Raw genomic sequence first — 27,733 nt, 5'->3', positions numbered from 1 at the left:
AGATAAATGGTGGGATGTGGGAGATTGACTTTTTATCTGCAGATGTTGATGTGGCAAAGACATTTTCTGTCTGCAGGACTCACCGTTGAGTCACTTTTATTGCCCTAGCTAAAAGGAGTTTAGAGGTCCCTGCACCATCTTTAGTGAATGATTGTCTCTGTCCAAAAACCCTGACAAAGCGCGTTGAAGCTCTGCCTTTAACTTAAAAGATGCCACTGACAATATCAGCTCTGCTATTTAAGAACTGCAATCTTAACACACACAGGCTATGCCTACACCATGAGCTAGGGGTGTGGGGTTCCCAGCTCAAGCAAACATACTTGCGCTAGCTCTCCGTGAGCGAGCATGATGAAAATAGCAGTGGAGCCGTGGTAGCATGGACAGCAGCAGTGGCCGCACAGGCTTGCCACCCCAAGTACATACCAACAAAGTTGAAGTGGCTTTGTACTCAGGGGTGGCTAGTCTGTGCTGCCACTGCCTATGCTATTGTGACTACACTATTACTTTTAGGGTGCTTGCTCGATGACAGCTAGTGTATGTCTACACAAATGGGAATCGCACCCCTCGCTCATATGGTAGACATCCTCTAGTGTAGACAAGCACTTAGGCTATGTTCATAGAAGGTGTGTCACTCAGGGGTGTGAATAAGCCACCCCGAGTGTCGTAAGTTATGCTGACCTAAGCACTGGTGTGTGGACAGCGCTATGTCAGTGGGAGAGCTTTTCCTGTCAGCATAGCTACTGCTTCTTGGAGATTTTATTATGCTGACCCGTCGGCAGACAGCATCTTCTCCAGATGAGCTACAGCAGTGCAGCTGCATCAGTGGAGAAATGATAGTGGGGGAGAAATGGTAGTGAAAACCAGACCAACAAATGAGTGAGACAAGGCAAGCAGGGAATGCAGAAGAAAGTGAGTGTTAGGTGTGTATTTTTTAAATTGTCCTCTTTTCTCTATGCCTTTTCTCTATACTTCAAGGTGAATAAAATGATTTATTGCCACCTGCCAAGGTGAGGCACATATTAGATATCTAATCAAACAACTAAAGACAAAGCCTTAAGAAAATCCCCACATTCTCCAATCTCACTTCAAAAAGGTTGTTGAAAAATTGCTACAAGCCTGATTCAAGGTCTGGAAAATCAGCTTTATAGTGAGAGACTAAAGAAGCTCAGTCTATTTAGTTTAACCAAGAAAAGGTTAAAATATGACTTGATGACAATCTAGATGTACCTATATGGGAAAAGGTCTGCTAACTCTTTAATCTAACAGAAAAAGACACAATGGAATCCAACAGAAGGAAACTGAAGCTAGACAAATTCAGACTAGAAATAAGGTGCAAGTTTTTAATAGTGAGGAAAATTGGCAAGAGGAATACATTTAGTTAAGGATGTGGTAGATTCTCCATCTCTCAACATCCTTAAATCAAGACTGGATGTCCTTCGAAAAGATATTCTATAGCTCAAACAAGTTATGGGCTTGATGCAGAAATTACTGGGTGAGGTGCTATGGCTTGTAGTATGAAGGAGGTCAGATCAGATGATCATAATGTTGCCTTCAAGCCTTAAAATCTATGAAGATGAAATTTGTTTGGAGTGAATTAGGAATGTTTGTCCTTGTCGTGTCACCATCACAGTGTTTATGGAGAGATGGTGATGGTACAAATAAAGCCAGTTGCAGAACTCAATAGGGAAATTAGTTCTATAGGTTCCACACTTCAGCTAAATAGTTGCTGCTGAGCAAAGGCAGAATATTATTTTTTAAAGAATTTTTGTACCATATCCCATACTATCCCCTAAATGTCAGGAGTTGGGATGACCTCAGATTGGCTGCTAATGCAAATTTAATCATCAAATGCTGATGTAAATGGAAAAGGGTCAGTTTTTCCTTGTAGTACTCAAGGAGTTTTATAAACAGCTCCCACTATTATTAGAGTTCCACATTCCAGTGGGAAAACAGATGTCTTACAGTGAAGTGGAGCCAAAGTTAAGAAACTTATAAACATATTAACTAGAGCATTTGACATGACTGGTAAAAACTCAGTCCATTGTAGAAAGATGGAGAATTCCTCAATACACCATGAGGGCGAATCCAGTTACAATGGTAGCATTCGCACAGGCCAGTAAACCCAATTAACTCGTGTCACTAGTCCAATGTTATGGTAGAATCTCTCTGCTCTTCAGGCAAGAGTGGAGTCTCCAGATTTCAAGAAGAGTCCCAGTTAAACAGACAAAGGAAGGCCTGACAAATAATAGACAGTCACAAGTGGAAGGTCTTCTCTCCAGTTGCTGCTCTCTCTGTGGGACTCGACCCTCCTCTCAAGTTCATCACAACCCTGATTTCATTTAGGGGCACTTAGCTGTTTGTCCTGCCACAGAGGTATAAGGCCAGAACCCTGTCCAGACTAAGCTTACACTACGACCACGGTTGTATGTAGATTAAAGCCTAGGAGACTCCTTCTCTTCCTGCCCTGCTATGACAGCTGACGTTCTCCTTCACAGGGCCTCAGTTTGCATATGTATTGCAGGGGGGATTTTCAGTCAAAGGCCTTTGACTCTGGCACTCATTTTTCTTGGTCTGACAGACCTCCGCAGACAGTGTAATGGCTTTTGACTAAGGAGTGATTGTGGGTTACGTTTCTGCCTCTAGTTGCTTGTGGAGTCGAATCTCTGTATCCATTTGAAATTGGCTAGTTTTGTATTTGTTAAATATAAACTTTCATACACCTAATACTGACACGCACAAGTCTGAAAATGGCCTAATTAGGAGTAAGGCTGTGTGTGGTTACAGAGCTGTAAGCCAATGGCTATGTTCAGATCTTAAAAGCACCATATAAATAAGAATCTGGGTGGTTGTTTCTGAGGGCTGTTGTGAGCTACCAGAGATTCCACTTCGTGCCTAGTGGCTGGATGTGTTTGGTCTCATTAATCTGCCCACATAGACTTTAGTCAGCTATCATTAGGCAGAGTGAGATTTTTACAGTTCCACAGAGGCTTAAACTGTGGTAATATTTGGCACAAGCAAGAAAGCATCTGTGCATAATATTTCTAATGGGATTTCTGGTTAGACCATATAAGGGAAGTGTAAAAATAAAAAAAGAGTACAACCGTTTCCCCCTATTTCTGTTACCAAAAGCTTTTCTTTTCACTTGCTTGCATTATGTTTTAGATAGATGTAGCTTATTTTATTTTTTATTTAAGTTTTTGTACGAATGGGCTGATAGTAAAAGATGCTCCAGAACTGATAGGAGTGTTAAAAACAGGGACAAGACAAATGCAATACAAAATGGAGTGACAAGAAATCAACCCAACTGTATACTGTAACACACTAGATTTTAACTAGGAAAGTTATGGTATATCAGTTATTTGAAATAGTATTATGTCACAGTATTTTTTCTATATTGTAATTGGGCTTCTATTTATAAAAAGATTAAAAAAGGAAAAATATGGTTAGGGTAGAAAGGATTTTATTAGCATGTGAGTAGGACTAGCATGTGAGTAGGACTCCCACGTGTATAACTTTCCTATTCAGGGATGACCTGCATAACTCAAACAATGCTAATAAATATTCCTATATCACACCACTAGAAATCAATATATCCATATATTTAAGAGAAAAAAGATATTACATGTTTTAAAAACGCTGTTAGGACTACTTTCTTAATCCTCCTAGCTGTAAAGTCAGGTTTTGTTAATATTAATTTACCAATACAGACTTTTAAGGGAGAGAGAGAGAGAGAGAGATTATATATTTCTTAAAAATGTTTAAGAGTTTACACTGAAAATGTCATATCCAATATCTCAGCCATCCAGGGACAGAACCAAAAGCTGCATCTCTGCCCCTTTGGAAATTTAGGAATCACACCTTTCCAACTGTGTAGATAGTGTATTTTAAACTGAGATACCATAAGATATTGGACCTTAAATCTGTCACTTAATATTGAAGATTGCCCCTACCAGAACCCCATCTTGCAAAGGGTTAAAGAAATGTGGTCATTTTTTATTTTTAAAATACATAATAATGTTGGCTGGTTGAACTGCTCAAATGTTTGGAATGTGAGACTGAATTTTGTTGGATATGCATGAATAGGGACAGAGCAGGTGAAGCAGTCAAAGTTTCACAATAAATGCAATTTATCTCACAGGATCTCAGCATTGCATATGGGGTGTACGCATATAAAGCTACATTGTTAGCTAAAACACAGTAAGAATGTCAAAGCTCTGTGTAGAATATCAGCTTCTTGTAATCTCTTCAGGACAAGAGTCAAATATTCCCAATTAACAGACAGCATTAACATTTATATTATATTCAACCAAGTCTGTACATCCAATCACATCAGTTTTTACACATTTTTGCATTCCTAAAATTATCAAATGATAAAGAATTACTTTTCCCCCCACTGAGCCACACACAAAAAAACTCTTAAGAGATGTTATAGTCTACCACTTTTAAGGCTTTGTATACATAAGCATTTTTGTCAACAAAGCTTTTGTCGGTCAAGAGTGTGAAAAAAATATCCCGCAAACAAACAAACAAAAAGTTTCACCGACAAAAGCGCCTCTTGCCGACATAGCTACCACTGCTTGTTGGGGATGGTTTAGTTATGCCAGCTGTAGAGCTGTTTGCTGTAGAGCTGGCATAGAGTGGCTACACAGGAGATCTTACAGTGGCACAGCTGCAGCGGTATAGCTGTTCTGCTGTGAGGTCCCTAGTGTAGACTCTGCCCAGGTCTACACTAGTGGGGGGGGTCGACCTAAGATACACAACTTCAGCTACGTGAATAGCGTAGCTGAAGTCGGCATATCTTAGGTCGACTTACCTGGCCGTGAGGATGGCAGCGAGTTGACCGCTGCTGCTCTCCCATCGACTCCGCTTCCACCTCTCGCAAGCTGGAATTCCAGAGTCGACAGGGAGTGCAATCGGGGATCGATTTTTATCGCATAGATCGATCATTACCCTCCAATCCAGTGGGTAGCAAAGACCTGCCCATAGTCTGTTACATTCATCAATTTTTACATAACAGTGACACTTGCTGGCCAACTGGTTTAGATGCAGTTTGTTTTCCTGAATTGATAGGTTCCTCTCTCCCGTTACTTGTTATGATGAATTTTAGAAGGTATCAACTTACCCTTTCAGTAGTACAAGTCTGTACCAAGTATACTTTTTTTAAAAAAGAAAGCACTAGTATGCTTATAGCACCAGCCGTTAGCTTCATTCATAGACTTCTTTTCCCTGGCAAAAACCAGGCCATTTCTGCAAAGCAGACTTGTGCAGTTTTTTTACAGAAACGCAGGCAGAAAGGTTCCAGTTACTAGTTTACCAAGTATCGTATACAATAGCCAAGAACTATGTGCTGGAATGTCTTTCACATAATTACTGTCCAAGAAAGGGGGCCATGGGATCATCAGGTCTTTGGCGTTTCATTCTATAAGCCTCCATTTCCTCTTCTGTAGGCTCCCGTGTTTCATACATGCTGTTATATGGCCTCTTCCTCTCATCTAACTGCATGATTTCTTTAACCTGGAGGAGACGAGCCTCTTCTGCATTTAATGCCTGAAGAAAAGCAGAAACGAGGTAACAATCATGACAGATTCTAGTACTTCAACTAAAATATGAGCAGGAGACAGAACAGTACAATTCTATAATCCACACAAAAGCAGCTACTGCTAGTTCTCATTTTACACCTACAAGCCTTAAGTGTTTAACCTCCAACTAAAGTGCCAAATTAGCATTTGTCATGCCTAATGTTTTAATTTTGCTGATAGTACACAGGCAGACTGCTGTATTTCTGTGGAGCCCCATTCAGTGACTTCACTGGGACTTTGTACAGTTACCGTAATCTACTCATGCACACCATCAATTTCAGGATAGAGCCTAATTTTCTCCTTGGGATAAAAGGCACTTTAAGGAGAGAGGGATTTTGTTGGTTTGTTTCCCACCTTGCTTCACACAATTAATTAGGTTAGTATTCCACTTTTCTGGTATCATCACCCACTGTTCTAACCATTTACTTCAAAGCAGCTAAACAACTCTGTCTAAAAGTCACTTCAACTCAGTCACCAGCAGAGAAACCCTATATACAACGCCACAAGAACCATGATTTTGGGACCCTCATACTACTGATCAAATATTTCTTAATAAGAACAAGAACACTGTCTGAAAAACACAGTGCACCTTTTTCAGTTTTTCATGTTTCTTTTTCTCTTCACCCTCACTATCTGAATTTGGACTCTTCTTTTGCTTCTTCTTTTTCTTTTTTTTCTCATCTTTCTGTTTTTCTTGATGTATCTGGGAGGTAGAAAAGCAGGAGTTTGAGACTGAAATGCCAAGGGTTATGCACATGCATGTCCAAGGAACTTATCTCTAGGGTCTTCCAACTCTATATCTCAGGAGTTTAGTTGGGAACATTGAGAGATGGGACATTAATGATCCAATACTTTATAAATCTCCTAGTCAAGCTCAGAAGAGATGGCCCATGCAACTTCGTAGTACAATCACTACACCACTCCACCTTTTAAAACTCCAGATAAACAGAATGTAAAAAAAAAAAAAAAAAATCTTCCTTCCCACAATCTTTTCAAGTAGTTTTCCTTTTATAAAGGGAAGACACGTGGGAGGGGAGGTAACCTACCTCCATCAACGTTTTGGATTTTGCCATATACTCTTCCTCTGTAGGTTTTTCCTCTGGTAAGTCTGATGCAGTATTCTGCATAATGAAGATAAAAAAGGGCATGAAAACTCACTATGCGTGTACCAAAATGGAAAGACAAATTGAATTACTAGCCTTATTTTAGACATTTTTATAGCAGCATCCCATTATTCTAATGTCTAAAAATGAAATGTTACTTACAGCGATTTCTTTCCCAGCTTCTCCTGTACAATAGGAATACTTGACAAACGAGTGGCAGCATTTATATCCCCATCTGCCTTCCTTCCAATATGAACCCCATATACACTGCAAGACAGAGACAGTACTGAAGCAATCACGTAACAGGAACATTGCAAATCATGCTAGATTTTTGCTTAACTCTCTTCAGAAAAATAGTAGTTCATTAAAAAAAATCTTAGGAGGGAAAACTGATGAACTTTGAAGATCCACAAGAATTAGTAAGTGGGGGAGAGTTTCAAAGGCAAAGGACAGTTAGGTGCCCAACTCCCAGAACAACTCAAGGGGAGTTGGAAGCATGACTGCCATTTGTGCCTTTGAAAGTTCCCTACACACTCTCCACTTGATTCACACACAGCTCCTGTTAAAGGTAATTAAATTCTCCTGCTTGGAGGGAGAGACTTAAGCAAGCAACTAATCCAAAAAGATAAGTTCACTATTTTAGTAGACAGTGCATCGGTTCCCATGGCACTTGGTCATATTTCCTCTGCTTTACCAGGAAATTTAGCTCTTGCTATTGTTTCTTAGTCTAGGTGCTTACTGTGTGGTTGTTGATAGTTACATCCTCTTCATATTTAGAACGGACAATAGCTTTCTCTTGTCCTTTGATGACTGTTCCGTGTCTAGAATATTCCACATAGTCTTCTGTCTGGGCTAACAGCAGTTCAGCCGGTGGAGCGTCTAGATGTTCTTGTCCTCCATACTACAACAATACAAGCAACATTTTTGAAGATCTATAGCAAAAAAAGTAATTTAGACTTGCAACTATATCTGCATTTCAAACACATCACCTCACTACCTTCCCTGTGCTTTGGGTGCTATGCAAGCACTTAGAACATTAAAATGGAAAAGGATCCATTTTTTGTGCTTCTGACTTGCTAGCTAAAAGATCTTATTTTCTGCTACAGTGGTAACACTTCAGATTTTTTTTTTGTTCGGAGAAATATTACCAGCTCCAGTGATATATCCCAATTTAAGTATAGAAAATCTTGTTTAAACGATTAGAAGTTTTCAAAGCAAAACAAAGTTAGAAAAACAATCCAAATATAGAACAATTAGACAATATGTTGTTTGTTGTCAACTTGTGCTTAACAAATGTTAGCATCTTCATGATTTTTACCACGTTGTCTAAGTAAAATTGACAATACAGCAAAATAGAAAAATGTTTATATAAAAGGAAACAGCGCTCATTGTTGCGATACCAAAGTCTGAAAAATGAGATTTTGAAAAGCATTTATTTTGTATGAGTTGTGAAATATTTGCAAACACTTAGTCTAAACTATCCCAAGTTACCTTCTTCCTAAAAGATCAATTTTAACAATACAAAGACTATTTTCCACCACTTGTATGTATTTTAAAACATAAATCTGGACCCCCACAGCTTACACTGCCAAGTTTTCACCAGAGGTAAATTCTGACAGCTGAGCCCCGTGACCTATAGAGAAAGAAATGCTAACTGACCTACAACTATACTGATGTGTCTATATTAAAAAAAAATACTTACCCGACCCAACAGGTATAAAGGCTACATAATTTTAGAGTTTGATCAGGTTAACAGGTGGTTTGACCAGCATTATTAATGATTTTTTTTTTAAATGAAAAAAAAGCAAAAACCCAAGCTGGACCCCCTCTTTACAGCATTCTTGTTTGTTGGACATTTCTCTGTGTTACCTTTTCTAGGATGCTTTCTTTCTGCTGTTCCTTAAAATCTTCTTTTTTCACCTTGAAGGATTTGTACAGGAGCTCCAGTTTTGTAGGGTCTGCTTGAAGATGAACTTCAGAGCCTTTGTCATAAGCCTCCCAAGCAAACACTATATATAAAACAAAGAGCCATCACTTAATTAAATGATCATTCTGAATCCTATACATGCTTTTCAAATAGACAAAGAATAGATTAAAGGTGCTAAGAGTCATCATGCAGTCAAGTTTATCTGTAACAAGATACATTTCTGCCTTGGCACAGAAATATGGCACCTCAATTTTTAAAGGTATGATTTTTCTGACTTAATGAAATACTTACACTGAGTTTGTGCCATTGAAATGGTATCTCCAGTGTAACGAACAAAATTGTCACCTGCATAACCGACTCTAGAAAAAAAAAAACAAACAAAAAAATCCACCCCAATTATTTAAGTAATGTGCAACACCTTTACTCCCTGTTAAGTTCTTTCATCCATTACTGGCATTTTGTTACTGTCGTAACTTTGAATCTCTCTTGCTTGAAAAGGACATGTCACCAACACTCCCCAAATGGGAGACCCTCTTGCAACATTGTTTCTATTCCCCACCTGGGCCACAGAAGAACACACAAATGTCATTCACATCACTACTCCTCCGCTTTCTCCCTGAGAGTTTACACGTTAGCTCTGCAATATTCTGAATGCTTACTGGCCCAACCTATGGATTCTAACGAGTCTGTGACAGGGAAGCATGAAGTTCAATTTCTGGACAGTGGGATATCTGAATTTGGGAGTATTTTTGCTGTGATAATTGCAGATCAAGAGGAGAATAGCTGCAAACATCCAACTATTGAAATACATTTACATATACATCACTGTGGTCTAGAGATACCACCTCTACTACAGAGGGGTTCTGCTGTAACCTGCAATTTGCTGTTCTGCCCATTTTACAATTTGTATTCAAATAATTAGTATCAATCCCATGGTAATTAAATTGACAAGATCACTTTAAATATCAATACTCAACTAAATGATCCTCATCAGCATTGTGTGTGTCAACTTGTAAGTTAGAAGAAAAAAACAAAATAATCAGAAGAACATAACCAAGAAAGTATTAAAAGATTCCCTCCTCCATAACTGACTAGTTGCTCACTGGTAGCAAGATACACAGGACAGCAAAGAGAAACAAGCTTAATATTAAGACAATTTTAACTTTAACTCATTTTGTTAGAGATGTGTAGCCAAAATCCCAGTTTCAAACTTACTCGTCTGGATTCTTGCCTGCATTGGCATATGGGTTCTCCCTCATTGCTCTCGTTTTGGGATCATAATAGGCAGAATTTGGATCTAGATTCCTCAAGTACTAAAATAAAGGAGACATACAAAATGTTTACTTAGAAATTTGGGATTCTAACAGAACTGAAAATATTACTGTAATCCCTTCATAGACACTTTTAAAGTGTTAGATGACATGCCTCAACTGCTATTAGAGCAGCTTCCTTTTAGTTGGGATAACCATGATAGGTTGCCTACCTTTGTAAAGCACCTGATGCTCTGTAGGTGAAAAGCAGTATCTAAAAAGTCAGAATTTGTATATGTTGACAGAAGGGGAAATGGGTAAAGGGAGGTCATGAGTTACCCAAGGTGACATAGAAAGATCAATGGCAGAGCTGGGACCAGAAACTAAGTCCACAGGCTCCAAGCCCCATGCTGAGTCCACTAGTAGTAACTACTAGTTAAGAGAACACAACCTTAGAAACAATAAGTTTATATAAATACATTTAAAAAAAAAAAAGAAAAAAAGTCATAATAATATAACCCAGTTCATTTGCTGTGGCTTACTTTAGCAATGTCTTCCCGAATACGCAAGTTTCGGACTGTAATGCGTCTTTTGGAGTCAAAGTTCTGTCCGGGCATATCAATATCATCTGCATATTTATCTTCATCTTCATCTTCACTGTTATGATCTCTTTCCTGAAAACAGAGTCAGAAAACTACTAAGTAAAATGATGGGTGTTCAATCTAAGAATAAATACAACAACCTGATTATTAGTTTAAATTGATTAGTTAAAAAAAAAATTCAAGAACCCCCTCATCCCATCCCCCTGTTTCTCTAATTAGGCATTTCCAATGTAAATTCTGGGTTAAGTGTTAGAATCTATTCTACAGTTACACTGAAAAATTTAGAAATAAATCTGCTACAGGATTTCCATTTCTACTTATGAGACCCAAGAGTTAAAATACACTTAAAATAAAACTGCAATAAAAAAATATGACCACTATTCTTGATATGGCCTGGATTTTCTTTACAAGTCAGTTATTCTCCTGCCTGACAACTTGTTTCTAAGAGTTAATACCACAATAAAATTCAAAGGCAAAGAGCCAGATCTTGGAACCCAACTCCATCTGCTTTGCACCACTCTGGGAGTACAAAGCAGCTGCAAAGCCAGTAACTCCAGGCCCCTGCTGAGCTCCCATTGCTCAAGGAATCCATAGATGGCATGAAGCCACCATAGCAGGTCCTATTCCAACCCCTTCCAGCATCTGGTTTTCCTTCCCTTGAGTGATGCATTTGATAAGTGTCTTACTGTCTGTGAATTTGATTCCTCCTCTTCCCAGTGGTGTCTTGGGGAGTTCTGCAGGGGAAAAAATAAAAAAAAAAGCACATCAGCAGAAAATACAAAACTTTAGGGTGGGAAGAGATTTGGGAGAGTGAAGTAGAGGAAACTGTTGGACAAACAAACAATCAAAGCAGCGCTTACCCCAAAGGCAGTGGAAGACACACGTGATAACCATGGAACAAACTGCAGAACAGATCATTGTGATATACATTTTTTGCTTTAAAGTTTACAAGCCTCTTACAGCACAGAAACCTTTTTGAAAAATATTTTAAATTATTTTCACATCAAACCACTATATATCTCGCAAGAGTGATGAGTCCCTGAACTGTGAGAGTGTAGCATAAAGTCAGTTCTACTGTCTATCAACACTGATAGTTCCAAATTCAGTTCTCATGAGACCTTTAATAATTCAAGTTATTTAAAACAAACAAACAAACCAACCAAAAAAACCCAACATAGTTTGGAATTGATGATTTAACACGGTTGCAAAGTACCTTGGTCATTTTTTGTTTAGAGACCAGATCCCATAGTTTAACCCAGAGGAAGCCAGATAAAGTGTTTTAAGCGGGACCAATTAATTTCCAGGTTGAGGTGACCTCTGGAGTGGAGGAGGAGGGAAGATCCATGGACACTGGTGGAAGGACCAGGAGTCCTGGGAGAAACCCATCTAGTCCCACTCCACATTCCCTCTCCCAGAAATCTTGCCCTGCATTCTTGACATGCTCCACTTCTGCCACCTCCCTTGTGCCAGAAGTCACTGGGGGAGGCTGAAGGAGATCTGGCATTGGGATCAAACTATGGAGAGTGTGTCTGACCATTCAGAGAAGGGAAACAAAGAGCATGAAGTTTTTCACCCTCAGAGAATGGCTTGTTTTGAGGAGTGACAAGGCCTTCCTTTTGGCTCTGAAAGGGAGATGGAGGTTCCTGCTGGGGAAGGGAGAAGGAAAGAGATGGGAGCTATCTTTAATTAGCTCTGATTGTTCTGTTTAGTCCTTAGGAAGAAGAGTAATCCTGTGTCAGGATTAGAGACCAAGTTTACTCTGCAATCTAGGCACAAAAATGGTGGTTACATTCCCTAGAACAGGGGTAGGCAACCTATGGCACAGGTGATTTTTAGTGGCACTCACACTGCCCACGTCCTGGCCACCAGTCCGGGGGGGGGGGGGCTCTGCTATTTAATTTAATTTTAAATGAAGCTTCTTAAACATTTTAAAAGCCTTACTTACTTTACATACAGCAATAGTTTAGTTATATGTAATAGACTTACAGAATGAGACCTTCTAAAAACGTAAAAATGTATTACTGGCACGTGAAGCCTTAAATTAGAGTGAATAAATGAAGACTTGGCACACCACTTCTGGAAGGTTGCCGACCCCTGCCCTAGAAAATGGAGGATGAATGGCATAAATTCTTTGGTTTGTTGTTGATCAGTAACAGAGTAAACACAGTATACTATATTCCGAGAACTGCCCTCACTTATAGCCATCTCTATGTTTATTTTTTTTAAGACATGCAAAGTTACCATTAAATCCTCTTACAAGAATATTCAGTTAATTTCATTACTAAGGCCCTAATTATAATCCAAGAGCCACTAGCGAGAAGGAAAATGAAAACTAAAGCCATGGCAAAGAGATCTGCAAGCCAAGAGGAATGTGTGTTGATATTCCTCAACCTCAAAATAAAGCTTAACCAAGAACCTACAAATACTGGCACAAAAAACTGAACAAGATGTAAAGTGCAGATTTCAGATAGTGAGCCGAGTTCATACATGTTTATACTAACCATTGACAAATGAATCCATGGGAAGATTTCATAATTAGAAAGTTAGTCAAATAATATAAAACCTCTTAAGTCTAAGTATTCCCTGAATAAAAGTTACTAATTGACAGCAAGATTCTCTAAGCTCTGTTTTGCATGTCTTGGCAAGGCCATCAATTGTCAGGAGACGGGAGCCTTACTATTAACCCATTTTCACTTAATTGAGAGTATTTTAAAGTAAAGTATATTTTTCTTGTTAGTGTACTTACTTTATAAAAATGATTAGAGTATTGGATAATATAGGATAAACAGACTTCATAAAAATGACCGACAAAAAAAAAAAAAAAAAAAATCATTGCTCTATCCCTTGCCCCAGTGTTAGGTGCTAATCCTATCAACGGCATATGCTGAAAAGCAAGCAGATGCAAAACAGAAGCTTCAGATCTGCACAAACACAAAAAGATACAAGACAGCAAATGAAGCACATATATGTCGTAATGCCCTCTACTAGTTGTTTGGGCTACCAGCATCTGAAGGCAGAGACGACCTGTTCTATTCAGAACAGGAAAAAAAAGGCACTTCTTTTGTTTCAGTTTTAAGAAAAATGTGCCAGGTTTTAGCTTACTTACCACCTGCTCCATCAGTTTTCCTGAAGCCAACTCTTCCTGCAACTTCTGGGCTTTCAGAGTACGTTTAGCCTAAATATGGAAAGAGTGTTTTTATTTTATTTTGTTAAATAAAAGTGAATGATCAAAAACACTCATCATAAGCACCTCTGGGTGCATTTAGAACTTTAAATGCACTCGTTAGGACCCGAATTTGTTGCTACCAACCAACTGGTAGTGAACAGTCTCCAGCTTTGATAGCCCCCCAAGGTATGTCTATACTGCAACGAAACACAAGCTGACTCAGGCTTGCAGAGGTTGGTTTGTGGGGCTAAAAAACTGCAATGTAGATGTTTCAGTTTGGGCTGGAGCCGGAGCTCTGAGACCTGCAAGGGAAAAAGGTCTCAGAGCCCAAGCTCCAGCTGGAGTCCAAACATCTCCACTGCAAGTTTATAGCCCCGCAAGCCTGAGTCAACTGACTCGGGCCAGCCTCAGGTGTTTTATTGCAGTGTCGACTTATCCAAAGGATCCAGTGCCCCAAAGTTTGTCTTTATACTGCTCTTCCAAATCTCTAGCTACTGGCTACATCACTCGAGGGAGGGAAGAGCATCTAAAGGCCATCTTACCGTCACAACCAGTTTACTTAATATAAGCAAGTTTACAGATGCATACTCTCTAAAATACTCAGGCTCATTGGGCTGACACAGTACGGCATGTCAGTTTCACGGAGTTAAAATTAAAAGTGTCTGCTTTCAGCATTGGCATTCATATCTGCTATTGAAAACATTAAAAGTCCAGCTAAGCTAAAATATTTTAATTCTGTGGTAAATCATTATCAATATTACCTACCCCATATCAAGTATTTACTGTGGGTGATTATATATACAGAAAAATTAAGTCAATGTAAGAAGTGCTTGCAATAGTGTGTATGCAACTCTGATCTGCAGTTCATTTACCGGGTGAATCTCCCTGCAATTCCATTTTTATTTTTGAGTTTTTAGTTCAACAAGAAAAGAAATCTAAGCAATCAAAGAGAGAATCCACATATCTTTTGGATTACGAATGCAGCACATGCTGAAGAATGTTTAGTAAGTCTATTCAACTAAATACCTACATACCAAGTCAACTTTGGAATATTCTTCTACAATCTTCATGTGCTCTTCTGGGTTATAACCATTCCAACGATCTCTCTTCCCATCATAATCAAACATTAGTGTAGGCTGCACATGTTCATCTGGTGCAATATTAAGGCCTGTGAATTTTGCTCCAACTTTCCTAGGTCTCTGAAAAAGGGAAGCCACCATTACTTTTGCATTATTTTAGTCTAAAGGACAGCCACATTACTCACCTATATACATCTCTTTACAAAACTTAATTCCTCTTAGATATATATTTAGAACTGTAGGTTGCAAATAGTGTGTTCATTATTACTTCTAGATTTTATACACTGAAGTCGGCTTAAAAAGGTATTGACTAAAACAACTGACAAAAGTGTAGCTGCTTTTATTTTATCTACTGCTGCCAATAACACCGAAAAAAACTCTAACTGGAAGATTAGTTTTCAGTTCCTTAACTGTACATTTCCCTGTTTAGACAGTTAGGCTGCATCAACAGAGGTAGTTTTTTGGAATTCTCCCACTATTGGATCACTGTTAGAAATGGCAAGAATACTAGTATAGATTAACAATGGTGTTTTTGACTAATAATGCCAATCAGAGGAGATCTGGAGAACACAGGTAGTGTAGAACAATGCTGGTCTAACACTAGAGCTGGTGGAGCTGTACCAGTCCAGTGCTAGAAAAAAAGATGAGATGATTTCTGCAAAGTCATACATGTGAGCAAAACCTGTGTCAATTTCCCCTGTTTTTGTGGATCATACACTCAAAGGAGAGAGGAAAAAAAGTTTTGTTTTTTTTAAAATAAAGTGAGATTGTAAAAACCACCCAAAAAAAGTTGACAAAGACTCAGAGGCAAATGCAGTACATGAAGTTACTTTTTAAACTGAACAGATTAAAGTTGGTCCCATCATCAGACATTTAAGTGTACTTTCAAGAAATCCCATTTTAACAGATTTGGAGCTGAAAAAGGTATCCTGGACTGTGCTTGACCCAAAGCAGTGTAAGACAATTACTTCAATAAATTATACAATGAAAGGCATGGGTGAGATGTGGTAGACTGAAGTCCGTTTTCTTATCCATATTGGCAAATATTTTTATAAATGAGTGGACCCGCAATACCTTGAAAAGATAAGTCTTTTGATATGGTAACTGAGTTTTTCCCCTACATATTCCTCCTACATAAAACTGGTTTCATTCAATAGCCTTCAAACACCTCAAACTGTATGTGAGAGATTGATTAAAATCACTTTGAATTGCCAGTTTAGATGTGCCAAACTACATATTTTCCATCAATGCAAATTCACAGCAATATTTTCCAAGGAACAGTCAGACACCAAAAATAGTCAAGTTTACCTCCAAGCAGTCTTTCTTTGTATGTGTCATTGCACCGCAGTTCTCACAGGCTCCTTTGCGATACCTAGTTGTAACAGCATTCTAAACATAAGGGAACAAACACTGTGATATAAATAGCATGATGGACACACACATTCCCAAGAATCAGCTTTGGCTGATTTGCATTTTTCATTAGCCTGATTAAGTGAAGGTGAATCTGCGTACACAAAATCAGCTCTACAAAGCCAAAACACACAGTTTCAGTTGTTTCCCAAATGCTCTGGAAAGCCTATGGCAAAGGTTTCCCCTTTCACTCCCCCGCTCTGCCCAATCAGTACAGAACAAGAGGGAATAGATATTTCAGAATAATTGATAATAGAAATCTATAAACTCCCACTGATTTCAATAGTGCTGGATTGAGCTCTCAGATTTTTTCCTCTAGACTGGATTATTCAATTAAATACATTCAGTTTTGCATGTAAATTAAAGTAATTTAATTTGATTGCTATTTAATGACCTATTTTAAAACAGAGGTCTCATTTCAGTTATTAGTAGCAGTTTCTACACTACCAAGAAAAGTGAAAGCAATTCCACCCTTGTTGGATCTTTGTACAGATGCAAAGAATCAAAACAGTAATAAAGACTGAACTATTCTCACAGAAACAGTCCCTTTAGAAGAGATCTGAAGCCTATTAGTGGAGCCCTGTGTCTAAATAAACTATGAAATTAAACCTCTGGATTACAATCCAACACCATTTTAGGGTTAGTGAGAGATTACAGGAAATTTTACATTTCTTTAATACAGTTAAGGAAACCACTGGATATCAAAGGAGAACGAAGATCAAACTTGTTGGGAGCCCTGCTTGGTAATTCTTACACTAAAATACAGTGCACATCCCCAATTTTTCCTCTATGAAGAGAGAAACTAATAGTCCGCTCCAAATTTTTTTTCAGTAGTCAGATAAGATCACAACAGAAAAAAAAACAGGACTAGATATACTGTTATTGCTCTTCAGTCTTTGTTTATAGGGGTGCAGCTCTTCCAGCAAGTGAAAAAGAAGGAACAAATATTTCTATGTGGGATAAGTGGGGACAAAACTGAACACTAGAGTTACCAAAACTTAGATTAGTTACAGTGAAACACTTTTCAGAATAAAATCATCACAAGGATAAATCAATTTCATTCAAAGAAGATTCTCATATATTTGTCACAATTCTTCCCTTTCCAAAAATATGTTCCATAAGTCTCATCTTTGCTACACCATAAAGATATTTTACCTCTTGAACCCCTCGTTTGTACCATTCCACAGATGAGGTAAACTCTTTCTGCTTCTCTGGCTGAGGTCTCTGGTGCTTTAATGTAGGTCTTTTTGAAGGATCTATGTACCATGGCACTGAAGAAATGTACTGAGGAATATGAGGGTTGATATCTCTGTAAAAAGATATAAAAATATTTAGACACATGCTAATGATGTAAACAATGTGGCGTAAGTGAAAAACAGTACAATTTCTTTTAAAGATGTCTATTACATTCAGCATTAGTCTTTTTGTGACAGATGAGCCGCAGTAAACATTATCTTAATGAATGTAAACTAACTATAATTGTCAAAATAAGCAAACAATGATTTTCCTTTCTTTTGTTACAGTCAATTCACACAGGCTCACATCCTGCCTCCAAATGAAGTAACTGGGCTTGATGCTACAGTATACCAGGGATATACCCTTTTCTGAGGTGCAAAACTGACTACTTCACCATGACTACTACTCCAGCCAAAAGTAGTGACATAGCTTTTAGTACAGATTGGAGGTAGAGGAAAAGAAATGGAAATCTGCATAACAGACTCTCCAGTCCCACCCTCTGCCTAACACCATAATTCCATTATACGCAACCACAAGAGCCCCCATCTGTATTTGGCATCTCCACCCACTGTACACCAGATTAGTACTAGTTGTTTGTTTGTTAAAGGAAACTCTACACTTGCAGAAAAGTGGGGATGATTTAGGCTTTAACAGCTAATTCACAAAGTTCAGCTTTCACAAAAAGTCTCCCCAGCGTTACTGGAATTTAGCCATTTTCCTCAACATTTTCTTTAGTAATGAGAAGGGCAAGTGTGTTTTATTGTAACAGAAAATCAAGCATGGGTCTTAGATGAAACTTACTTTCCTTCCTCATCCACTTCAGCTGGCGCATTACCCAGCTTTCTCTGTTCCTCTAGTTCCTTCTTTTTCCTCCAGTCTTCTCTTGTCATCTTCTTTGGTTCCTCCAAGCTTACATCATTCGACCCTCCCGCAGGGGTAGAGTTAATTATTTCAACAGTCCCAGATGCCATTGTCTTTTTCCTTTTGACATGAGCACATATGGGTATATTGAAAAGGGCAATCGATTTAACACTATATAGAATTATTAAAAACTAAAGGAAAATCAATCTTTAATATATTAGTTATTTTTATCTGACAACAATCTTTTATATTTTTTCACATCACTTAGTTCCTTCCAGTTTTCTAGTTAAGCCAGTATGCTTGACAAAAATCACTGGCATTTATGATTTATAACCATGTTAAACAGTTAAATAAGTATAGAAACTAGTACTGAAAAATACACGATACTTTCTTATCTCTTGCAAATAAAGTAGAAAATTGTACAAAATATGTTTTTAAAAACCAGGGCAAGTAGTTTCAGGACTATCAATCGCATGTCAAGGTGGCCAAGTAGATCATAGATAACAAAATACAGGTCTTGTAAAGAACAAGATAAACTTTAGAGACAAGTTGGGTGAGGGAATCTCTTTTACTGGACCAACTTCTGTTCTGGGATGCGAGCAGACACCGGGCCCTTATGCAGTACTTTTGCAAAGGCTTCAGGGCCTTTTATGAACATGCATAAAAGAGGTAAAGTTGCACAAGTCAGGTAAAGTAGCACAAGTGTTATCCCAATCTTACAGCCAGAAAAACAGCAACGCACAGTAAAGTCAGATACTTTACACAAGAGGACAAATCGGGGCAAAGCTGGCTAAGAAACTCAGGAATCCTGTCTCAAATCATAGAAACCTCCTATGAAAAGTCACCTGGTTTCGTTAGCAGGCCTTGGACTAACCAGGCTCACGAACCTTTCAGAGAGCCCAAGCTGCAGCCCTTGACACCTGCCCCAGCCGCTCCCCCGTGTCTGCTACTCGCCCGCAGCGCACCGGGACTAACCGCTGAGGGCAGTGACCCGATGCCGGTTCTTGTCCACACGGCCCGGCCTGCGCTGTTACTGGGGACCCGTGATTCGGGAGGGCGCGGGGAATCGCGCGTAGGCGGCGGCCTAGGGGCACCGAGGCAGGGGGACGCACATCCATGGATCCCCTTTCCAGGCGGGAGGGTCCCTAGTCGGGGGGGGGGGGGGTTGCTGTGCCTAGCCCGGCAGGGCAGCTGCCGGCCCGGTGCCTCATGTCCAGGCGGCTGCTGCCCCTACTCCATCCCCGCACGCGACCGCAGCGCCTGAGGCTCGAGAATCGGACCCGGCCAGGCCAGCAGGCGGGACGCAGCCGGACCTACCCGGAGAGCGCAGACGACACAAGACAGGCCCCGGCTCCGTGTTTACCAACTAGGCCTCAAGTCATTCCCCCTCCCCTATCCCATAATGCACCGCACCGCCGGCTCTGGCTCCGCCTCTTAAAGGAGCCTGTTGGTGTGGGCGGCTGCTCCTGTCAACGCCAGGCGGACCCTCGCCTCTCCCGCACGAGACGTGCCGTGCCCGGGCGGCTCCGAGCGCAGCCGTGCCCCGAAGGGCCTCCCCTTCGCCCCGCGCCCCACACTCGCGTGTGTCTGTGCTGCGCGTGCGGGGGGCTCCGGGCTCGGGCGGTCACACGCCCTGAGAGCGGCCACGACGCTGCGGAGCCCTGCCCGCGGCAGCCGGCGCTAGCTGCGCGTTAGCCTTCTCCGCCAGGCCCCCCGGCCGTCCCCTCTCCGGCTCTTCGGCAGCACTTACGCAGCTTTCCCTGGCAATAAAATACTTCGGAATGGCACCGAATTAAATGCGTCCACGCGCTCTGTGTGTAAACCCCAACCCAAACGGGTCCGGCTTGGATTTGGACACGTCCCTGCCGCGTGTATGAAGTAAGGGCTGTAGGGCTGGGGTCCTGTGCCCGGGGTAGCGTTTGAGATGTCACTGTGGCCAGTGTAGCCCTGATTTGAGGGCCCGGGGCTGAGCAGCTCTGGGAGGGGCTGAACTCGCTACGCCTCCCGGAGAGGAGCACATCCAGTGCCTCCCAGGAGTTGCTCAGCGCTTGGCAGGATTGGGCCTCCAGGCCTTAGATTGTAAACTTCTGGGGGCGGGGGTTGTCTGTGGCCAGGGCAGCTGCAGCAAGCAGATTGTGCGTAACAGATCAGTCCTACGTATAAAGTAGTACCACGGTTAGTAGCGATCTAGATTATTAGCTAAATAGCTCATGAGAACCCGAAAGCCGAACCACTTTCACTGCCCAGCCTCAGTGAAATGCAAAACAATAAACAGCAGTCAGGGGAGAAGGGATTTAAAGCTCTCAGGCAAACAGCAGCACAGGCTGGGAATTACGCGCAAGGGTGACCCTCAGTAACCTAGGCCTGACAGCCCCCCCCCCGATTGACAACGGCTCCTCCTTTCCCTATTGGTGGAGAGCGGCCCAGAAACATCCCGTCACCCATTGGCTCAGCCAATGAGCAGCCGGAACGTTAGTCGCCGTGTCAAGCAGCCAATGGGAGAAGCGGTTGATGTTTAAAAACGGCCCCGCGAGTGGGGGGGTGTTATGGCTTGAGGTTCAGGTGGTGTCTGCGTCGTACAGCTGGTGAGTGCGCTGGGCTGGGGGCGCGAGTTCCTCCTGCGGGCTGGGTCTGTGGAGAGGCTGCTCTAGGCTGGTTTGCTGCAGGGGCTCTGGGTTGTGGAGGTGTCAGTGCTTTTCCTTCTCTCTACGGGCGGCTGCCTGCTCCAGTGAGCTGCTGAGCTGCCCCCCTGCAGGGGGTGGGGAGCAGGGCTTGGGTTGGCTTTGTCTTCCTGCCTCGTTAATCTCCACTACTTCTGGCTTTTCCTGGGTATGGAGTGGAGGCTTCCCCAGCTTCTGGGATGAAGCTGTGGCTAAGCTCTGGTGTATGGGTGCCAGGTTTGTGGTGGTTGTGTGTGGTGGCTTTTTTTTTTTTTTTGGTGGTGCCCAGAATGGATCCAAGCAAAGCTGTTTAGTCCATAGGATGGACTGGGGAACTTGCCCTGAGCCCTGTGTTTTGGGGGATACTGTACTTCAGGGGGATGTTGGGAGTAGTGCATAAGCTGGCTGTAACTCTACCCTGATGGCTTGTGGTGCCTCTTGAGGGAAGAGCTGGAATGAGGCAGGGTGGGGGCTTGGGGGAAGTGGGAGGGGATGGAGGGGGGCTGGGGCCAGGTCCCCTACTAATGCCTTGTGTCCTCTTGGACCCATGTCCCCCTGAAGTGTGGGGGTCCCCAAAATGTCTGACCCAGGGCAGTTGCCCCAGTCTGTCCTGTGGCTGGAATGGCTCTGAAAACATAAGCCCAAACATTAGTGGCGCTGAGCCCATGTTCCTGAACATTGGTGGCGCATGGGGCCCATATGACTTGCTGCCTATGCTCTTTTGCTCTCAGTGGGTTGACATGTTGCTGTCTCCCCTAAGAATTGCATTGTTCTGGCTCCCCCTAGCGCTTCCTGGGGACTCTGGCCAGGTAAATGCAGGCTCCTTTGATGGTGTGGGTGTGCATGGGTGGGTGGAAGGGGGGACTGTTCTAAGTGTCTGATATCTTCAAACTATAATCTGCTTCACTGTAATCCCTTGCAAATAGCATCATTCTGGGCAATGTTTCCTTTGTCACATCCCTGAGGGCACAATCTTCACCCTCTCATCTCTTGAGGTAAATGGTGCAAGTACTACCTTGGTTTGCTGTTTTGAGTTTCTTCCTCTGTCCCCATTTCCACTTAATAAGATGCAAAGTGCTAACACTAGTGGCGGTCTAGTTACTGCCACCTCATTGCATGAGCTGTTCAGGTGCAGTAACACTAATCTGAGTTTAACAATCTTCCAGAAATGTTTTCCCTTCATCAGACTTCCATGATCTACTGATTAACCCAAGGCTGAGGAAACAGACTTGTCTTAGCTCCTTAAATTATAGTATGATTAGGTGTGAACTATAGGCACAAATGATGCTTGTGTGGGAAATTTTCAAGTTGATGCCTACTTTGAAGTCTCTATTGAAAACTGCCTCTGACTAACCCTTTAACTTAGTCAGGAGCTGACTGCAGACTACTAAAGCAGGCTGGGAAATCATGTGATTGGGTTTCCAAACTTGACAGTTTGTCATTTTTGGCATTATACTGGCAACATTAATTTGCACTCGCAAGTAGTCTTCTTAATAAGAGAATAAACAGAACATATTAAGATGTAATTAAGCAACTTGGTTAATGTTGATGGGTTTCTTCTAATTTACCAACGATTTCTGAAAAAGTAATCAAGATTGGGCAATGGGACTTCCTACAATAAGATGTCAGGCTTAAAACTCAGCAAGAATATGGTGCCCAAAATAAGGTGTGTGTATACATCTCTAAATACAGCTTTTTCAAACTGGGGACAGGTCTCACTTAAACGGACTCTCATCTAGGAAACAAATGGACAGCATAGTCATAAATACTCCCTCTTAAAGACAGAATCCCCAATGCATGCTTGTATTAGGAGAGGCACCAAAGTCATGACTGTCCTCAATGCTTGTTTTCCCTGAGGACTTGGCAGTAACTCAACAAACAAGTGTGGTGTTTGGGGTTTTTTTTATTTTATTTTTTGCAGTGATCTCGTCACTGAAGATGACAACCCTTATATTCATAGACAAAGAGAATGAAGGAGATGTTGGTGCTGCTTCTAAGGATCGGCTAAGGTTGTCCTCAGTATCTTGTGAGTATATGTTGCTATAGAAATTAAATTTTGAATCTGTGAACCAAAACAAGATGTCTAGTGTAATAAACCAGGAACATGCTTGGTTCACTGTTTCTTCAGATCTGAAAAAATAGCATGAAAGTTGTGTCAAAGATTCAGTGTTGTAAACACCTATCCTCAGAACCCCATGTAAGCTACTTTTACCTTCCCATTGTCTCTTGTAAGGGGTATACGGAGAACCTGTAACTGAGAGTTCAGAGCTAACTCCCTCTGGGTATGGTACACTAGCGAGTTGCAGTGCTGGAAAGCCTCCACCAGCGCTGCAATTAGTAAGTGGCCACACCTGCAGGGCACTACCAGTGCTGCAACTCCGGCCAGCGCTGCAGCCAGGTACACCTAACTCAGCATGGGGAATAAGGATTCCAGCGCTGGTGCTGCAGCGCTGGTCATCAAGTGTGGCCACACACCAGCGCTGTGATTGGCCTCCAGGGTATAAGGATGTATCCCAGAATGCTTTTATAAATTACTCTTTGTTTTGTTATGCAGCCTCTCTTTGTTTTGTTGTGAACTCCGAGCTCCGTTGATCCCGGAGCTGCTTATCTACAAACACAGCTCCTGTTTGCTGTGATCAATCTGTGAACAATCAAATGAGATAATGAGGCAGGCAGGGAGTGAGTGTTTGCTTGACAGAAACAGTGGGGGCAGAGGGGAGAAAGGGAGTGGTGTTGGCTGCAGGCTGTTTGCAGTTAAGAGTTAAGGGTAAGGGATCAGGAACATGTTCTGATTTTTCAAGTCAGGAAGCTAAACACACAGTGTTGGCTCCAAAAATCCCCTCTCTCTCTCCCCCCACTCCCTGTCACACTATGCCCCACCCCACCCCCCTCTTTTGAAAAGCACTGTTGCTGCCACTTGAATGCTGGGATAGCTGCCCATAATGCATCACTCCCAACAGCACTGCAAATGTGGCCACACACCAGCGCTGGCCCTGCAGATTTGTAAGTGTAGCCATACCCTCTGTGTCCACTGGAGTGGATGTGACTATAGATAATTAGTCATTTAAGGCTATGACTACATTGGCATGGCCCTAGTGCAGACACAGGTTAGGCTCCTTCTGTTAGTGTTTCTGGTGGTATAGGAACAGTACCTCCCCAAACAAAGTTATTTATATGAACAGAAGTTCTCTCGTGTCAGCATAGCTGTATAAACACTCGGGTTGTTTGTCAGCATTGTTGGCATTCTGGGTGTGGGGTTTTTCACAGCTCTGACCAGTGTAGCTATGCCAATAGAGGTTTTAAATGTAGACAACACCTTTGATTCTTAACTCTGGAAGCATTTAACTGCACTTAAGTCATGTAGTCATCTTACTAGGCAGAAAACTTGAAATAGCTAAAAGTAGCCTGTCTCAAGCACTTGCAAAGCTATGTACTGACTCATCTAAGTAAAACTCTAAATTTCTCCCTGCAGCAAAAGTCTTATCTGAAAGATCACAGACCCAGACTCCACTTGTTGGAAGAACAGTTAATGCAACTCCAGCCAGGTCTCAGTCTGTCAGAAAGGCTCTGGGAAATGTAAACAGAACTTTGGGAACTACAAACAAGAAGGAAATTCAAAAACAGAAAAAACAGACTTTGCCTGCCAAGAAAGTACGTACATAAAGGCTTCAGCAGGAACTGAACATGCATTATAGCTTTCTGCCTACTCAGTTCCTGGAAATAAGCACAGAGGCTGGATACTGGTATTTCTGTACAGGGAAATGGTGTCTGAGTGCAGTAAGACTCCATGTTTATGGAAGCCAAAGAGCCTGTTGCTAATAATCCAAAAATCTTCCCTGGATTGTAGGGAATACTTTCTTTTCTGGTAGAAAAGCAGTTAGGGAAGGGAGTGACCCTAACTCAAATCCCCAGTAATGGGATCCAACATACTACGTTATCTACCTGATCAGCTAGACCCTGCCCTCCAAATCTGTCTGCCTTGTGTAAAATGAGCTGGTCTCGCTCAGTATCTAGTGAACTCAGAGGTGAAAGTAAGCTGGTACAGCGTACTGGCAAGAGCCAGTACGCCGTGCTGGACCGCATTGACTTCCACGGCCGGGATTGAAAGGGCTCTGGGCTGCCCGTGACTGCAGGCAGCCCAGAGCCCTTTCAGTCCCGGCTGCAGCTCTGGCGGCCAGGCCGGGGCTGGGATTTAAAGGGCTCAGAGCTCCCTGCGGTGGCAGGAGTTCTGGGCCCTTTAAATCCCTGCCCCAGCCCTGCAAAGCTCGGGGTTCCCCCTGGTGGCCAGAGCCCCAGGCCCTTTAATTTGCCCCTGAGCCCCAGGGAGCTCCCAGCCACCTCTACAGCTGGGAGCCTCTGGTTGATTTAAAGGTTCTGGGTCTCCCAGCCACAGCTGGTTCCCCAGGGCCTTTAAATCTTGAGAGGCCACGCCTCTTCCGGGAGAGGCCACGCCCCCTCAGGACTCAAAGAGTACTGGTAAGTCCTGTAAGTTACTTTCACCCCTGAGTGAACTACATGTCGTCGTCATCTGGCAGATACAGAGTCCTTTGCGTCACCTATGGCCTTATAGGAACTCCCAGCAATCAAACTGGAACATTAATATTTTATTAAAAGCAAAACTAGCTTAAGGAGTCTTGCTTATGTGCACACACCTTGGGAGGCAATTCATCAGTATAGAGGACAAACACTTTAAATTAGACTACTGGAGGATGACTAATCAAACTCTCTTAGATTACTGGAAAGACAACTCAAGTGGAAAGCTGCAATGTGGCCACGGAAGAAGCCTATCCAGAAATTGAAAACTTCTTTCCCTACAATCCTCTTGGTGAGAACTGATGTAAATATAAGAAAATATTGTTGTCCTAGCCTCTTAAGTAGACCTAAAGATAAGACTTGACTTTCAGGCTAACCTTGCTTTCCAAAGGAGGGTTTTAGCTAGACTGTTGTAGAGCTAGCTTAGGATGTAACTCTTGAAAGCCCTTGGCTATTATCTTAGACCTTGGTCCATCTCATGCTTTGCTGCACATTGGGCTACCCACATTTGCCATCCTTTCCTGTCAACTGCTCTTCTCTCCAGATCTTCCTAGTTGAGGTGCTTGATGTCATTCAGAACTGTTTGTTTCCATGTTATTCAGTCTTCCTCTTTCTTCTTGCATTTTCTGGCTTCCATTCAAGGGCAGTATTTTGGTAAGTGGTTCTTTTTTCCATTCTCAGCACATGTCCCAGCCACTATCTTTTTTTGTAGATTATTTGTGAGAGGGTGCCTTGTCAAGTAATTTTTCTGACTATTTCATTAGTCTTCCTATCTCTATGTACTTCCCAATATTCTCAGATTCTTTTGTGATGAAATGCATCCAACTTTTGTGTATCTTTCTTGGTAAGTTGTCATGTCTCACTGCTATATATTGTGATGGTGGTAACAATTGCTTTGTAAACATTCAGTTTTTTGTCTTGAGGGAGATGTTTGAGTCTTCCAAATGCAGCATTTATGTTCCTGATTCTTCTTTCCTCAGAACTAGTACCATCTTGGCTGATGGTACTTCTAGTAAGGCTTATTAAAACACACATGGGAACCTTGGTAGATATTGGCAATACTTTTGAAGTAGTTTGAAGGGTATCTCAAGAGAATGAGATCATGTTTATTTAAAAAAAACAAACCTTGATGAAGTGTTTCCATGTCTTGTCACACAAAATGCGATGATAGGCACCCTTGAGCTTTCATGCCAGCTCTGAATAAATGCTTCATTTATTCACTGGGGGGTGAGCACTTAGTGCCCAGCCTGCTAGAGATTTTAGTGCAACAAGTGGCAGGTCATGCCTTATGCTAAATTGGACTTAAATAATTGCATAATGAGACATCCCACAGGGATGTTGCATAAACACCAATGAAGATGCAGGCAAATGAATTGCACAGCCTTTGCCTACATGATTCCATATGCTGTCAAGTTCTTAGTACCTGCTATCTTGAACTGAGTAAACATACTTGTAGCATCTAGCTTCCTGTGAACTATCAGTCTTTAACACATGGTCAGGTCTAAGGGGACAGGCTTCACACTAACAGTAGTCTGGTGGAAAGCCATGCAACTCTGTCAAACTTGAAATAAACTAATCTCTCTGAACAGACTTTGAGAGTTTTGACGTTCCTGAAGAACACAGACTAAGCCACATGTCCCTGACTGGGGTTCCTCTGTTGATACTTGACAAAAATATACCTGACAGATGTATAAACATGGTCGCTTCACCTGTGAAGCTGTCTCCCATTTCATGGGAATGTGGTAAGTAAGACCTTGTTTTGTTTGATGGAGTGGTGGGTGGATAGGAGGACAGGGAATGCATGGGTAATGACCCTTAACAGTTACTGGGAGTCTAACCTACTTAATAGCATGTGGGGTTTCATGAGAAATTGACTTGCTCCCTTTTTAACTTTTCCAGAATTGCTACAATCAACTGCCAACTTTCTCTCTACCTTGGATGAAATCATTGACTTGCCACCTTTGTCATGACTCTAAAAGTGAATTTGGAAGCTTGTTTTTATTGAGCACTGAACAGCTTGAATCTTTTTGTATCCCTTAATAATAAAGAACTAGACTAACTTGCATAACATAACCTAAGACTTGGGTCTGATCTGTGTAGAAACAATCTTGCCTCAGCAGCAGGGGCTTACCAGAAACTACAGTGACAGAATGTTAGTTTGACAAAGGATTGCAGCAAAACTAGAGTCTTGCTTTTCAATTGAGCAACACCTGAAATCTAACCAAAGCTAGGCTTTTGTCTTAGCAAAGAAACTTTAGCCAAAATCTCAACTTGAGTGCCTAACTGAAATGGCTTTATTCCTGGGTTGTGGTGGAGACGGAGCTCCT

The 27,733-nt window shown here is 41.7% G+C and overlaps 2 protein-coding genes across 4 annotated transcripts; one reads left to right on the top strand and one right to left on the bottom strand.

Moving 5' to 3' along the window:
• Positions 1–4,219: 4,219 nt before the first annotated feature.
• Positions 4,220–20,093, bottom strand: SLU7 (SLU7 homolog, splicing factor). 2 transcript variants are annotated; one of them, XM_045027968.1, is made up of 16 exons: positions 19,964–20,093; positions 18,154–18,333; positions 17,272–17,425; positions 16,015–16,095; positions 14,662–14,826; positions 13,568–13,636; positions 11,148–11,195; positions 10,402–10,533; positions 9,825–9,922; positions 8,901–8,968; positions 8,552–8,691; positions 7,422–7,583; positions 6,845–6,949; positions 6,626–6,700; positions 6,169–6,282; positions 4,220–5,547 (listed from the first exon to the last, which is right to left on the bottom strand). In XM_045027968.1, the coding sequence occupies exons 2-16, from the start codon at positions 18,321–18,323 to the stop codon at positions 5,368–5,370; spliced, it is 1,761 nt and encodes a 586-aa protein (XP_044883903.1). In that variant the 5' UTR covers positions 18,324–18,333; positions 19,964–20,093; the 3' UTR covers positions 4,220–5,367. The 2 variants fall into 2 exon arrangements, with proteins under 2 accessions (XP_044883903.1, XP_044883902.1); XM_045027967.1 differs by lacking the exon at positions 19,964–20,093 and adding an exon at positions 19,531–19,682.
• PTTG1 (PTTG1 regulator of sister chromatid separation, securin) lies at positions 20,069–27,479 on the top strand. Of its 2 annotated transcripts, none has more exons than XM_045027969.1 (6): positions 20,069–20,091; positions 22,795–22,899; positions 24,346–24,524; positions 25,605–25,698; positions 26,996–27,148; positions 27,306–27,479. In XM_045027969.1, coding segments are annotated over exons 1-6 (603 nt in total). In that variant the 5' UTR covers positions 20,069–20,090; the 3' UTR covers positions 27,377–27,479. The 2 variants fall into 2 exon arrangements, with proteins under 2 accessions (XP_044883904.1, XP_044883905.1); XM_045027970.1 differs by lacking the exon at positions 20,069–20,091 and adding an exon at positions 20,659–20,798.
• The last annotated feature ends 254 nt before the right edge of the window (positions 27,480–27,733 follow it).

Source organism: Mauremys mutica, chromosome 8 (genome assembly GCF_020497125.1).
Source record: "Mauremys mutica isolate MM-2020 ecotype Southern chromosome 8, ASM2049712v1, whole genome shotgun sequence".
Taxonomy (NCBI): Eukaryota; Metazoa; Chordata; order Testudines; family Geoemydidae; genus Mauremys; species Mauremys mutica.
Note: the sequence above shows the minus strand (reverse complement) of the source record. Positions and strands in the feature narration are given on the sequence as shown.

Excerpts from the sequence above, each read along its gene's own strand:
- SLU7 (XM_045027968.1), bottom strand. The coding sequence starts at position 18,323 with ATGGCATCTGGGACTGTTGAAATAATTAACTCTACCCCTGCGGGAGGG. Across the intron at positions 11,196-13,567 it reads GAAAACTGATGGAGCAGGTG|AACTCCCCAAGACACCACTG; the intron begins GTAAGTAAGCTA and ends TTTCCCCTGCAG. Across the intron at positions 6,950-7,421 it reads TAACTATCAACAACCACACA|TGTATATGGGGTTCATATTG; the intron begins GTAAGCACCTAG and ends TCTGTCTTGCAG.
- PTTG1 (XM_045027969.1), top strand. Across the intron at positions 25,699-26,995 it reads CTTTCCCTACAATCCTCTTG|ACTTTGAGAGTTTTGACGTT; the intron begins GTGAGAACTGAT and ends CTCTCTGAACAG. Across the intron at positions 27,149-27,305 it reads TCCCATTTCATGGGAATGTG|AATTGCTACAATCAACTGCC; the intron begins GTAAGTAAGACC and ends TAACTTTTCCAG.